The 14,461-nt window shown below is 38.1% G+C and overlaps 1 protein-coding gene across 2 annotated transcripts in view; it reads left to right on the top strand.

Moving 5' to 3' along the window:
- The window catches only part of RAB2A (RAB2A, member RAS oncogene family), an 81,208-nt gene that overhangs the window by 39,885 nt on the left and 26,862 nt on the right, over positions 1–14,461 (top strand). The window contains exons 3-5 of one of the 2 annotated variants that reach the window (XM_001926704.7): positions 243–310; positions 9,359–9,441; positions 9,882–9,974. In XM_001926704.7, coding sequence (XP_001926739.2) covers positions 243–310; positions 9,359–9,441; positions 9,882–9,974 — 244 coding nt within the window. Of the gene's footprint in view, positions 1–209; positions 311–9,358; positions 9,442–9,881; positions 9,975–14,461 lie in introns of both variants that reach the window. The other variant, XM_085022316.1, reaches the window with a different exon arrangement.

Genomic DNA, 14,461 nt, shown 5'->3' with positions numbered 1-14,461 from the left:
AAGACTACAGTTGGTTTCTTCACTCTACTAGACTCTTAGTGTTTTAATTATATCCTTAGCTCAGGTTTTATTGCACCACTCCCTTTCCTTAAACATTTTCTAAGAATAGGTGCTGTGTTTGTTAATCTGTATATTACTTGGCATAGCATTTCCTAAAAATATACATCCTTTAAAAAAAAATCTTTAAATATGAAATATATTCCCACTAGTTTGTGTAACAAAACATTTTCTGTTTTATTCAGGTGTAGAGTTTGGTGCTCGAATGATAACTATTGATGGGAAACAGATAAAACTTCAAATATGGGATACGGTAAGTATAGCAAAAATACATTGTATGATCTCAATAAAGTTGTTTTATGAAAGTAAATTTTATGTCTGTTTTGTTTTAGTATTATTTTATGCCTGTTATGTTTTGTTAGACACCTGCACCCCTGCAGCCATGAGATAAATGTGGTACTAGAAAAGATTTATTTTTATTGTAGAGTGTTTTCAGCAGGGGAACCCAGGTGCTGGGTGTTGGTGACCATATTTGAGTGGATGCTAAGGCTGTGTGGTCTGAACGGATGCTCTAGAAACAGTGTTTTTAAGAAAACAAGCAGTATGTCTAAAGTACATGTATGAAGTGAAGTATGAGTGTCAATACCTTAGAATCACTTGATCTGACAATTTATTAATTTATTGTAAAATTATGATTTAGTCCCAACTACCTGAAGCTACCCTTGTTCCCAGTTCTAATCCCATCATTTACCTTCCTCAAGTGGCTATTACATGTCATGCTATATAGTTTTTAATGTTTCTCATCTAAACCACAGAGCATGATAGGAGTGACTTTTATTTTCCCATCTTATGCATACAAAGTTACTTTATTATACATAATGGATGCTTTAAGGTAGTGGTTCCCAAACTTTTTGGGTCAGCATCCCTTTATACTTTTAAAATTAGTGGAGACCTCAAAAAGAGCCTTTGCTTATGTGACTTATAGCTCTGATTGTTTACCATATTAGAAATTAAAAGTGAGAAACTTATTAAATAGCCAGTTATTAACTCATTATAGAATAACCGTAATAAACTTATATGTTAGGATAAACAATGCAATTTTTATGGAAATTAGCTTTTTTAAAAAACAAAAAACTATGTTTTTCCAGTGAGAAGAGTGTCATTTTGTTACATTTTGAAAAATCTCTGTATTGTCTGCGTAGTAGAAGACAGCTGGGCTGATAGCGGCCTCTGCAGGGAGTCCTCTGTGTGTTGTTTATAAAGAAAATACAACCTCACACAAATGGGTAGTGTGGGTAGGAAATGGAGGACCTCATGGACCCTTAAGGCCTCAGGATTCCCAGGGGTCCTGGAATCACAGTTTGAGCACCACTGCCTTAGGGGCCGGGACATTAGCACTTCATTCTTCACAGAACCCTAGTTGAGAAAAACCAGAAGGTCTTCTATTATGACAAGGACTGTATCTCTAATAAATGAAATATAAAATTTATTGTCATGTACCCCTGGTCTTTTTTTTCTAACCACACAGTCTTAGTGTCTCACCTGTCACCTTTAATAGCTATTACTGAAGGAAGGCACCTTGGAGAATATCTGATCCCACAGGCTAGATTCCCAGAAGACCCAGCAAGTTTCTGAAGGCTGTTGTGAGATCTAGATTTCCTGTTACTTCCATGTGTCACACAGTCAGTCCTGAAATGGAAAACCATAAATCTTTTATCTTGCTGTGTCCCAGAGTTATGGACTTTGTTTTTATGCCTTCTTATTTTCTGCCTTTCAGTGAAGATTTGCGCTTTTACTGTTTCTTAGTGTTTTCACCCCAAGCCCAAACCATCTCATTACTTTTTGGATTTATATTCTCTTAAGCAACATGATTTCAAATCTGCACAGAAAAAGAGAAAAATAAAATATGCACAGTTCCTTCTTTTGTAGAGGTTTAAAATGAATGCTCTCCAACCAGAAGGAAGTATTTTGTACTTCTGTATTACAAGTTTCTCTTCTCTTTCAGAAGTGACTGTGTTCCATAAACCAGGTTGCTTTCTTAGCTACCAAACGTGTGCAGCTCACATCCTTCATTGTGGTGTGAACCAAATGACTCGTTGTTGTTTAATAAGTAGGGTTTTCATGCCTTGTACTTTGCATAAATACTTGCTTTGCTTGAATTACCCTCTTCCCCCCTTTTTCATTGAAGACCAACTGAGATGCCACCTCTCCTGGAGCCTTTTTGACTCCCATGGGATAGCTGCCTCTCCCCCAGAATATTCATGCGTGTTTCTGTTAGAGCTTTTAGCCAATTGTTAGCTTAGTTTCTTGTTCATATGTTTACCCTCCCCAGAATAAGCCTCACAAGGGAAGGAGCCCTCTACATATCTTACCAGCTTTGTACCTTGTTTGTATTCTTAGTTTGCTGGCTGATACAGTGTTTGGTACATTTTATTGAATGAATGAGGAAAGCATCTCATTCTAAGCAACTTGGAAGATCATTGAATATGTTCAGGAAAGATTAATATAGTAATGAAAATTGTATGATATTTTAGGCACAGACCACCTCATTGTAGTTTGTTTATTCAGTTGTTTTTCTATCCTTAAATAGACAGAAAATTATCCTTTTTTGAAACAAATCAAACATTCATCCCCCAGTTGTTTTCTAGGTTAATCATGCCTTCTTTTGATAAGAACCTTTTCTACTTAGCTTATGTGGTAATTGTTTTACATTGCAATGATCTTTCAGAAGAAATCTATAATAATTACTTAATGCTGGACAGTATGAAAGAGGAAAAAAAATTTCTTCACACTTCCTCTGGAACGACAAGGGGTAGTTTTCTTCCCCTCTTTCTAACAGGGAGAGACTGTGGTGTCTTTGAAGACATCATGGCCCCTCAAAAGAATTCAGGCCTTCTACATGGAGGTTGCTAGCAACCACGGCCCGATCCAGAATTTAAGGACCTGTTCAGAAAACTCAGTTAACTTACTACTTTTCAAAGTAGTTTCTTGAGTCTCTGCCTTACAGGTTTTCCTCTTTCTGTCATACCTTCTTACCTTCATACTTCCAAACTAAGTGTGGTTGGCCCCACGCATAGTTTATGTCTGGGTGGAACACAGTTTCCATATCATTAATGTTTTGTGGTGTTTCTGCAGCGTGCTGTACATGTGTATAGCAAGCCACATTTTTAGTAGCAAGGGTCATGGCTATTCTTGGCCCAGGAGATTTATAAAGCCGTCTTAGGGTCCTTCAAGGGAAAATTTGCCAAATGTTTTGAATTATTTTATCAACTTCAAGGAAATAAATTTTTGTTCCTGGTGACAGACAAGAGTCTCGGTATCTTAGACTGTTTATCATTCATTGTATATCTCTTTGCATTCACAATAAAAATAGAAATAAGGGGTTATCCTTCCAGAATTCCCACATCCAGCATCTTTGCTTTCTTTTGGAAGTAGTAAGCATGGCCACCAGCAGATACTCCCTGGAGGCCTTGCTGGAAGCAGTGGTAATAGTTATCGGTGCATCCCCTAAAGCATTTTCCATTGACCCTGTGTGACTTTTTTTTCTCTTAGGGAAAGTGTTTGCTACTGTTAGTATTGTCAGGGTAAGTCAGAGGAGAAACGTAATTTGCACCAGGTTCCATTCTCTCTCTTAAACCCTCATGCAGCCTTTATCTCATCTTTCTCTATTCTTTCTTGTCTTTCTGCTTTTTCTCACTTTTAGGTTGCCTTCCAAGCATATTCAGATAAATTTTATTCTTCCCCCAGAATTTGTAGAATGAATGTTTTGAGTCCATGTGTCTGTTCAGCTTCCCTGAAAATGTTTTTCTATTAGGTTAAAAATTTTCCCCTCAAATAAGAGTTAGTGAAACTATGTAAAAAAAATACATGAAGCCTGCATGCTAAAGTACCTTTTCAGCAAATCACAGGTGTTTTGGTCCTTTGTAAAATGTGTCAGTTCATATCCACCTTCTTGCCCCCAAATGAGAATTTGTGTTGTCTCTTGTCTCAGTGGAGCGGGGCGAGAGGGATGCCCTGAAGTCAGGGGGTTAGAGAAGGGGTCTGGTGCTGAGCCCGGGAGGCAGGCCTGCCTCTGCTGCTCTTCTTGCTCCATCCCCCCAACCCCAGGACTGGAGGGGTTCTTGGAGATCCAGCTGTTTCACCTCTTTTGGCAGCTGTTGATCAACTTTTTCTTGAGCAACCCAGGGCAGGTAACTGTCTTCAACATGTCATTCTACCCTAAAGTTTACCTGCCACCTGTGATCTTCAGTTTCTCTTACATGGCAGTGTTAGAAGAATCCGAAGTCAGCAAATACATCCTCTAAGTCTTTTTTTCGAAGTGAATATTCTTTATTTAAAATTTTTTTATTAAAATATAGTTGACTTGCAGTGTGTGCCAATTTTTGCTATAAAGTGACTTTATTGTACATGTATCAAAGTAAATATTCTTAAATGTGTTAAAGCATCCAACGTCTCTTCTTTGCAAGATATTTACAACATCTCTTCTTTGCTAGATATTTATTTCTCTTCTCAGAATCTACTTGAGTTTATATTTGAGACTCCCTTTAAAGACCTAGAATAGTCCAGCTTGACTTTTTCTCCATGCTTGCTGTGGACACTGAGAGAGCATGAAAATTGCTGATTCTTACCAGTCTTGCTGTGGTCCAAACCAGAAGTCTTCATGCATGTAGATCCCAAAATCTGTTTTCTCAGTGATAACAGTTCCTTGATCACAGGTCTAGATTTTTAAGTTGAGTCTGTTTAGTAAAGTGCCTGAGATCCATGCTTTGGTGCTGGACAACTTATTGGCTATTTAGAAATCCTTTTCTGGAGTTCCCGTTGCGGTGCAGCGGAAACAAAATCTGACTAGGAACCATGAGGTTGCGGGTTTGATCCCTGACCTCGCTCAGTGGGTTGGGGATCTGGCGTTGCTATGAGCTGTGGCCTAGGCTGGAAGCTACAGCTCCGACTAGACTCCTAGCCTGGGAACCTCCATATGCCTCCGTATGCCAGATCTGACGCGGCTCAGATCTGGCATTGCTGTGGCTGTGGCATAGGCCGGAAGCTACAGCTCCAATTAGACTCCTAGCCTGGGAGCCTCCATGTGCCGCGGGTACAGCTCTAAAAAGACAAAAGACCAAAAAAAAAAAAAAATCCTTTTCCTTTTTAGCTGTTGGTTGTGTTCTGTGTAGCTGGAGTTGTTAGATAAATGACTAATAATGAAAATAAAAGGTATTCCTGTAATACTGATTCTCACAGATCTTAATTTTATAACTGTATTGGCTCTTTGGGATCAATCAAGATAACATATTTGAGTGCTTGCAGTATTCTGAGTTAGGCTGTCCCTAAAGGAGAGCTAAAGAGGAAAAAAGATAAGCATTTGAGTAGTATGTTCATTTTATCTGATCAATAGTATTAGATCCAAATGATCACATGAAATTGCCTTTGGATTTGTGAGGAGAGAAGGTTAAGTATAAGCTGTGGTAGACAAGCTTCCTAGCTTTGTGAGAGGGTTAAGGGCCTTGAGCTTGTGCTCAAAGGGAATTGAAATTGGCTAAGTAGAGGGGAGAAATTTTTTCAGGCAAGGAGTTAAACAGAAGCGCAAAAGCAGGAATATTCAGAATACCAGTAGTGAAAAAATGGCTATATGAGCAAGACTTTTATAAACTTGTAGAGAAACAAATAGAGATAAGATTCTGAAGAACTTAGGACTTAACGTTCAAGGTAGAGATTCTTTGAGCAACAGCTTGATGTATGTGAAGTTGTATACTATGGACCTAACAGGAGACGAGGAGGAATGGCTAGACTGGTTACTACAAAAATTATTATCAACGGAAAGACTTGGGCACATGGGAAAGCCAGTTTGGAGAAATTTTCATCTGGCAGTTGGAGGTAAATTTTAAAAGTTATGGGTCAAAGATTCAAGTTTATCTGATTTAACAATCCTCACATAGAAGAGAATTGGACACTGAGGTGACCTAAAAATTGCTGATTCTTACCAGCCTTGCTGTGGTCCAAACCAGACCCCAACTAAGGCTTTTTTCACAAATGCTCTATGGCTCTGATTTTAGTAGTAAGCATCACTACAAATAAGATGTTATCTCTCGAGGCTGACTTGCTCTTTTCTTTCTTTTTGCATATCTGGTACCTTGCTGATTTTCTTTCAGAAATCAGCTGTATTGTGAATTGACAAGCTCATGGTCCACTCTGGCCACCCCAGCCAGTTCTTGTTTCATTGAAGGCATTTTTCTTTACCACTTTAGCTGCTATTGGGAATCCCTTACTACAAAGAATTGTGTATGCTGTTGAATTTCAAGCTTCTAAAATCTCTTTAAGCCATCATCTTAGAGTGAAGAAGATCAAAAACATCTCTAGTTCTTTTTCATTTAAATCATATCGGTCAGTCACAGTTTGGACAGGTTTATATTAAAGCGCTTTTTAAGAACTAGATTGGTTTATTATAATCAAGATAATTAACCATTTATGCAGTTAGTAGTTGTTTAACAAACAGCTTGTGTATAGCTGGGGAGGCCATAATAGAACACTTTATTGGGCAGGATTTATTTCAAGGCCTTCAATGCATCAGCAAAGAGACTAGGCCAGAGTGTGGGATGTTATTTCTACAAGTCAGGTCTCAGGAATTTGGAAACTATTCTGAATACTGATCTTTGCATATTATAAAATAATAATAGATTTCAAGATGCATAGTTCCATTCAAAGTCCTCACTTGGAACACGTCATTTTTTTTTTATTGGCTTGAGTTTTTGTTTGATTTTTTTTTAATGATAGGCAAAATCCAGATTCAGGAATGCATTATATGTATTATTTCCATATTGCATCATACTTTTTCTTTGTAAAACAATTCAGGAGGAATGGGAATGCTATCTAGATAAGTGCTTTTCTCCTTTTCCTAATTCGTTTTCCCTTTCACTATTTCTTATCTGGACTATCAACACTGTAGTTTTAGATCTTACAATGGTGTTCTTCTCCAAGATCTGTAGCAGTGTACAGTTGACCCTTGAACAACACAGGAGTTAGGGGTGCCAACCATCCACACAGTTAAAATTCTGAGTATAATTTATAGTTGCCCCTTCTTATCCGTGGTTCCTCTGTATCCGTAGTTTTTCCACATCCATGGATTCAGCTGACCTCAAACTGTGTAGTCCTATGTTATTTGCCATTGAAAAAAATCCACCTGTAAGTGGACACACACAGTTCAAACCTGTCTGTTCAAGAATCAACTGTTTTCATTTTAACTCATCCCACAGAAGGTCCCACCAAGACTGGTCTAAAGAACTTTAACTTTTGCTCATTGTTTAGGCTTGGGAGATGGAAGAGCTCCAAACTTGGTTTTAATTTTGAACTAGGAAAGTACATATTTTTTTTGTATTACTTACCACATAATCCTTCCTTGGCGTGTATAATTCACAATGAAATGAATCTCATAAAAACCTAATCCTTAAAAAATTAAAAATTTAAAAAATAAAATCTAGTCCTTAATTTTCCCATGCTAAGCAATTAAAGAAGAAATTCCCGTAGCATTTGCATTTTGAACTTGGATTTGAAAGGATTTTTTATTTTGAAACATGTGTCTCAGTAAATTATGTAAAGATAATTTTAACTCATTCTTCCAACTGGTATCATCTGGTTTTTTTTTTTTTTTTTTTTTTTTTGGTTTTTTTTTGTTTTGTCTTTTTGCCTTTTCTAGGGCCACTCTTGTGGCATATGGAGGTTCCCAGGCTAGGTGTCTAATCAGAGCTGTAGCCGCCAGACTACGCCAGAGCCACAACAACGCAGGATCCGAGCCGTGTCTGCGACCTACACCACAGCTCATGGCAACGCCTGATCCTTAACCCACTGAGCAAGGCCAGGGATCGAACCCGAGACCTCACGGTTCCTAGTCAGATTCGTTAACCAATAAGCCATGACAGGAACTCCTCATCTGGTGTTTTAACCTTACATTGTGTGAAATGAGTTGGCTTTTTGTAGCAGCCCTTTATGGTTTTCTCAGTATCTAATTTACCATAAGACATTATTCTCAGTGCCAGAATTGTATTTGAGTTACCAAAAGAGAGTCCAGTCTTTAGTCTCCACATAGAAGTTATTCTTACTGAATCTTAGTGTGTCAGGACTTACTAATGTCCACTCATTTAGGTGGGATGGAGTAATGACCATTCTGTGCATTTGACTGAGACATTAGAATTCATTTTTTCACTCAACAGGCATTCTCTGCGTGCCTGCTGTGTGCCAGACCCAGTGCTAGGCCCTGGGGTGGGGGGTACAGTGGGAGGGAGGGCTAAGAAGAATAAGAAATTCCAGTGTTGAGTTTTAGAACAGGGCAGAGCCTAAGCTGTCTGTGTGCATTCCAAGGGGAGGGCTTAATATTTTTACACCGAAGATCGGAATTCAGAATAATTCAGACATACGTTTTTCAAGGAACTCGTTGATTATGAATTAAAAAATTGTGAAAACTGGCTTTGTATTTACTTAGTTTACATGCTTATTTTGTCTCAAAGGTAGAAAAAAGTGGTTACAAATGAAAAAGCACTTTTGATAAAAACTGTCTCAATTTTGGACTCAGGTAATAGGCATGTCCCATGTCAGCCTTTTCTGAAAAACCAGAACATTAGTGCCAGTGATAGAAGAGAGAAATTAATTTTGCATAATCTCTGAAGTCTCTTTTCATATGTGGATGTAAGATGACTTTTCCATCTTGTTGCCTTTGACAAGCATTATATATCAAACACAGAGAAAATTAATTAAGTGTAGAGAAAAAATTATATAAATTAAATTCAGAGCCATTTTCTGTTTTTCATAATAAAATGATTGCTCAAAGAATTCCGTCTGATGACTGTTGAAAGCTCACTGCAGTTTATGATATAACTGATAAAATCTGCATCCTTGGCCTTCCAACAACCTTTATACCAGCAGATGGTGGGCGTAAAGATGTCATTCATCATTTATTTACAATGGACTTTATTTATTCTAGTGTCAACAGCTGCCCCAGGGAGTGGGTTATTGAATTCAAATGTGAGGCTCTGGGTTATTTGCTTCCTTTCAAATTTGTCTTCAGAGCTTAGTTGCTAGGAGTCCATTCTGTGCCCCAATAATGATTCATGTATTGTGAAGCCATTCAGTAAATTGGGTTGTCAGGGATTGCCAAAAAAGGTTTAGAGGTCTTGGGGGGGGGGGTTGGAGTGCATCTGGTTGACTTGAGCACTCATGGTACTATGTGACTTTTTTCCTAAGACTTGGGAAGTTAGGGTTTCTTCTTTTCCTTTATGCGCTTCCTCCCTACCTGCCCAGATTATACCTGCGAATAATAAGACGGTGTAGAGGACAGTTTATTAAAGGAAACTCTCAACCTTTTCTTTCCTCACAGGCAGGGCAAGAGTCCTTTCGTTCCATCACGAGGTCATATTACAGAGGTGCGGCGGGGGCTTTACTAGTGTATGATATTACAAGGTGAGAATTTGGAATTTTTCAATTCAGTGATCGATGTAGAGAATTTGTCTAAATAACTATGGTTATTAGTCATAAAAGTCTAGCTTTGCCTTTGTGCCCTGGCTATTTAAAATTTTTAAACTTGTGTGTCTTGAATTAAATTTAAATTTACTACAGAAATCTGTAACTAAATTATTCTTTTTAATGAATAAGCACCCCAAGCTGATCATTTTGGTAAAATTATTTATATATTGGAATTTCATAAAGTGAGGTTGCATTTAATTTTTAAACTGAACTATAAACAGTGAGCTCTGACTCCGGATGCTGTACTTGCAATCTGTTTCTCATTACATAATTGGATGTGGCTAAAAACAGTTATCGTTAAAGGAATATGCACTATTCATGTACACCACTAGGGGAAATACCCTGAAAATATTAATCAGGTTATCATTTATGTTTAGGAGAGACACATTCAACCACTTGACAACCTGGTTAGAAGATGCCCGCCAGCATTCCAATTCCAACATGGTCATTATGCTTATTGGAAATAAAAGGTAAAAAGACTCTTTTAAAACTTTTTTGTGTAATGATGAAGACTGGATAGCTGTTTATGAGGTAACTCATAGAGTGCCTATCTTGTTCATTGTCCAAATATAAGTTACTGATTTCTTAAACTATAAAATTTTAAAAGTACTAAGATGTTTTAAAAATATAGATAATAAGTTTTATTGGAAATCATTATTATTTGAAATATTTTTTGTTGAAAGCTATACCTTAAAGAGTACTCTTAAGGAGTATTATCTGATTGGTATTTTAAAATAAAATCCACTGATTTGTTTAGGGGTTGGGTCACTATTCAATATTATCCAAAATACTTGTCAGTAGAAATAAAGATCTGGGCAGAACTTAGAAAAATGTTTTTTCCCCTTTTCAATGACCTAACGTGCATTTTATGAGTTAAGGCTTTATTGTAAAAAAATGAAAATACAAAAAATACTTGAATATCTTTGAAATACATGTGGATTCACGGTTATAGTTGTATTCAAGTATAAGATTTACTATACATTTTTTTTTACTTGCAATAAAGCTGTAAAAAAAAGTAATATAGCAAGTAAGTATTATACTGCATAGATTTTAAATGTTATTTTAATTGAGGTTTGATGTTAAGAGAAAACACAATAGGCCCCCCATGTACACACGAGGGATTGGTTCCAAGGTCCCACAGAGATAACAAAATCCTTTTAAGGTTAAGGTTATTGGAGGGAAGCTTTAGTCTTTGTAATATGGAAGTATTCATACTACCGTTCAATGACGAGGTTCTGAAATACTAAAAGGAGAATATTTGAAGAATAAAGAGAATTGTCATACTTTGATTCTGCCAGTGTTTTCCTGTGTCTGAAACAAGAAGGGGGACAGGCAACTTACTGCTGGTGGCTTAAATTTGGTTGCTGCCCATGAGAAGCTTATAGTCCAGTTGTGAAAAGAAAGAGCAAAGTATAGGAGTTCCCATTGTGGCTCAGCAGGTTACCAACCTGACTAGTATCCATGAGGACTCGGTTCAATCTCTGGCCTCTCAGTGGGTTAAGGATCTGGTGTTCCCTTGAGCTGTGGTGTAGGTCGCAGACTCGGCCTGGATCTGGCATTGCTGAGGCTGTGGTATAGGCTGGCAGCTACATATCCGATTTGACCACTAGCCTGGGAACTTCCATGTGCCATAAAAAACAAACAGCAAGAAAGAGCAAAGTATAATGTATGTATAAAGGTGTTTCTAATGATTATAATTAAAATGTGGTAGCTGTGGAAAGATGTTTTAGGGAAGAACCAAGGAGCAAGGGAAGAAGAATGTATGACATGCAAAGACTGAATGTAAATGAACAGAGATAAATGAAGGAATTATTGTTAGATGAGGGAGGTGAATTGGGGGAAACAGGGAATAAGCATTTTTTTTTTTTTTTTGGTCTTTTGTCTTTTGTCTTTTGTTGTTGTTGTTGTTGTTGTTGTTGTTATTGTTGCTATTTCTTGGGCCGCTCCCGCAGCATATGGAGGTTCCCAGGCTAGGGGTTGAATCGGAGCTGTAGCCACAGGCCTACGCCAGAGCCACAGCAACGCGGGATCCGAGCCGCGTCTGCAACCTACACCACAGCCCACGGCAACGCCGGATCGTTAACCCACTGAGCAAGGGCAGGGATCGAACCCGCAACCTCATGGTTCCTAGTTGGATTCGTTAACCACTGCGCCACGACGGGAACTCCGCTTGTCCAATTTTTTAATTAAATGAATTAAGCATTAGTAGGAGCCAGTAGAGGGCTTTGAGAAGGACAGTGACCTAGTCAGAATGACAGATAACATAGCTGTTTTAACGACGGCATTTGAAGTTGGCTATATAAGAAATAGGAAGCGGGAGTTCCTGCTGTGGCACAGCAGGTTAAGGATCCAGTCTTTGCTGTGGCTCAGGTCGCTGCTGAGCTGAGGGTTTAATCCTTGGCCCACACAGCGTTGCCAGAGCTGTGGTGTAGGTCACAGCTGTGTCTCAGATTCGATCCCTGGCTCAGGAACTTCCATATGCCATGAGTGCACCTGAAAAAGAAAAAAAGATGTATGAAAACCTATAAAGATGAAAGTTTTAAGAGAATAGTTTAGGAAAAAAAGGTATTTAAGTCATGAAAGCAGCTTAAATGGGATTAATGGAGGTGAAAAGGCACATCAACAATATGATTTTATACCTGGCAACTTAGGAAACAACCAAGGTAAAGAAGGGTGGTAAAACAGAAGGATGAATACTGAAGTGCCACTTCCTTTTTTCCCAAACAATCCCTTAAACCCACACATCCTTAACCCTCTTTGCTCAGATAACATTTGCAAACACAAGCATCATCAGAGATACTGGTAGGAGAAAATTGGGAATAACTGAATATCTCCAAATAAGGGATAGTTTAAAATATCTACAGCATGTGCATAAATACGCATATGCATAAAATGGAATAAAGGACAATTAAGAGAGGTCTTTTCTTGAAGATTTTGTGTAATTCAAAGCTGATTTTCTTTCAAGAATGATTGTCAGATGTGGGGGTGAATTTTAGGAGCGCATTCTTGTATCACTGTTGCTACCGTTCCTTACACCCCCACTTTTTATTCCTACTAGAATGTAAGCTCCATGAGGCAAGGATGGGTTGGATTTTTGTCTGTTTTGTTGAGTGGTCTGTCTCCAGATCCAAGAAAGGGCTTGGCACAGGAGGCCCCCAGGTTATAGTTAGATAAATTATCTGCGTCCAGTTATGCTATAATATTTGCAAACTGAGATTGCCTGCTTTTTATCTTCTCATCTTATCACTAGTATTTCATAGCATGGTCAACTGTAACTATTGACTTTATTTCCCAACAAAAAAGAAATTGGATACAAATAATATGTGTCAAGGCTATATGGAAGTACATGGGTATTATATTTTTCTCCATCCATTTTGTATGCTTAAAATATTTTATAATAGTAAAGTTTAAAATTTTTTACATGAAAAAAAAAATGGAGTTCCTGTCGTGGCACAGTGGAAACGAATCCGACTAGGAACCATGAGGTTGCGGGTTCGATCCCTGGCCTCGCTTAGTGGGTTAAGGATCTGGCATTGCCATGAGCTGTGGTGTAGGTCACAGACAGGGCTCAGATCCTGCATTGCTATGGCTCTGGCGTAGGCCGGAAGCAACAGCTCCGATTGGACCCCTAGCCTGGGAACCTCCATATGCACCGGTGCGGCCCTAAAAGGACAAAAGACAAAAAATAAAATAAAAATTTTTACGTGACATATCCTTGCAGTTCCCTTTGTAGTATTTTATATTAAACTTACTTTCCAACATTTCAGATTTTTAGGAGTGTTTTTATTTTTTTAGTACTTATACCACTGAATGAATGCTTAGATGGCATTTTATACATTGTAAAATATTTCTAAAGTATAATTGTGAAGGTTATAAAACAGTCACTAGAATCATTCACAGAAGTTTCAGTAGTAGAAACAACAGTGGCTAATAATGAGCTGCATATATAAATGGCAATCTTGTAAAACAATTGATAGTTTATCCAATCAGCCACTTTAAAATAATGCAGTTCCTGGTGAGTTTTATGAAGGTGAAACATTGACATTTCTTAATATTAGGTGAGCGAGACTTTAACATCTTTGTTTTGTATTGTCCTTAATTTATGTAATTAATATTTGCATAAAATAACACTATTGTTTACCGTGCACTCAGTAAAAATAATATTGTAAAAGATAGCAAAAAGACATTGGAAAATAACCCACCATGTAGTCAGTGAAAAAAAAGTAAAATATAATGCATAGTAGGTATGAGTAACTTCTAGTAAGGCAGAAACAGATTGTAATAATAAATGAGTGATATAGAATTATATTCACACTGCACCACAGTTCCTGTGTTACTGTATCCTCAGACTGTAAGGAAATGGTTAGGTGAATGGTGAATACTGTATGCACTTGATGGGATATGGTAATTAGTCATTAAAAATGATACCTATGGAAAAGATGTAATGACATAGATACTAACATTAAGCAAAGAAAATTAGGAGTTCCCATTGTGGCACAGCAGAAACGAATCTGACTAGGAACCGTGAGGTCGTGGGTTCAATCCCAGGTCTTACTCAGTGGGTTAAGGATCCGGTGTTGCTGTTGCCTCGAGCTGTGGTGTAGGTTGCAGATGCAGCTCGGGATCCTGCGTTGCTGTGGCATAGGCCGGCAGCTATAGCTCCGATTGGACCCCTAGCCTGGGAACCTCCATATGCCACAAGTGTGGCCCTAAAAAGCAAAAATAAAATAAATAAATAAATAAAAAGTAATTATAAAAAAAAAAGAAAGAAAATTAGGACACTGGAGTTCCCATCGTGGCACAGCGGAAATGAATCTGACTAGGAACCATGAGGTTGCGGGTTTGATCCCTGGCCTTGCTCAGTGGGTTAAGGATATGGCATTGCTGTGAGCTGTGATGTTGGTCACAGATTCGGCTCAGATCTGGCATTGCTGTGGCTCTGGCGTAGGCTGGCAGC

This window comes from Sus scrofa, chromosome 4, assembly GCF_054392235.1.
Source record: "Sus scrofa isolate SSC_HxYL_T2T_F1_AM1 chromosome 4, Sscrofa_HxYL_maternal_Yorkshire_Landrace_v2.0, whole genome shotgun sequence".
Lineage (NCBI taxonomy): Eukaryota > Metazoa > Chordata > Mammalia > Artiodactyla > Suidae > Sus > Sus scrofa.
This window is presented reverse-complemented; position numbering and strand designations above follow the sequence as displayed.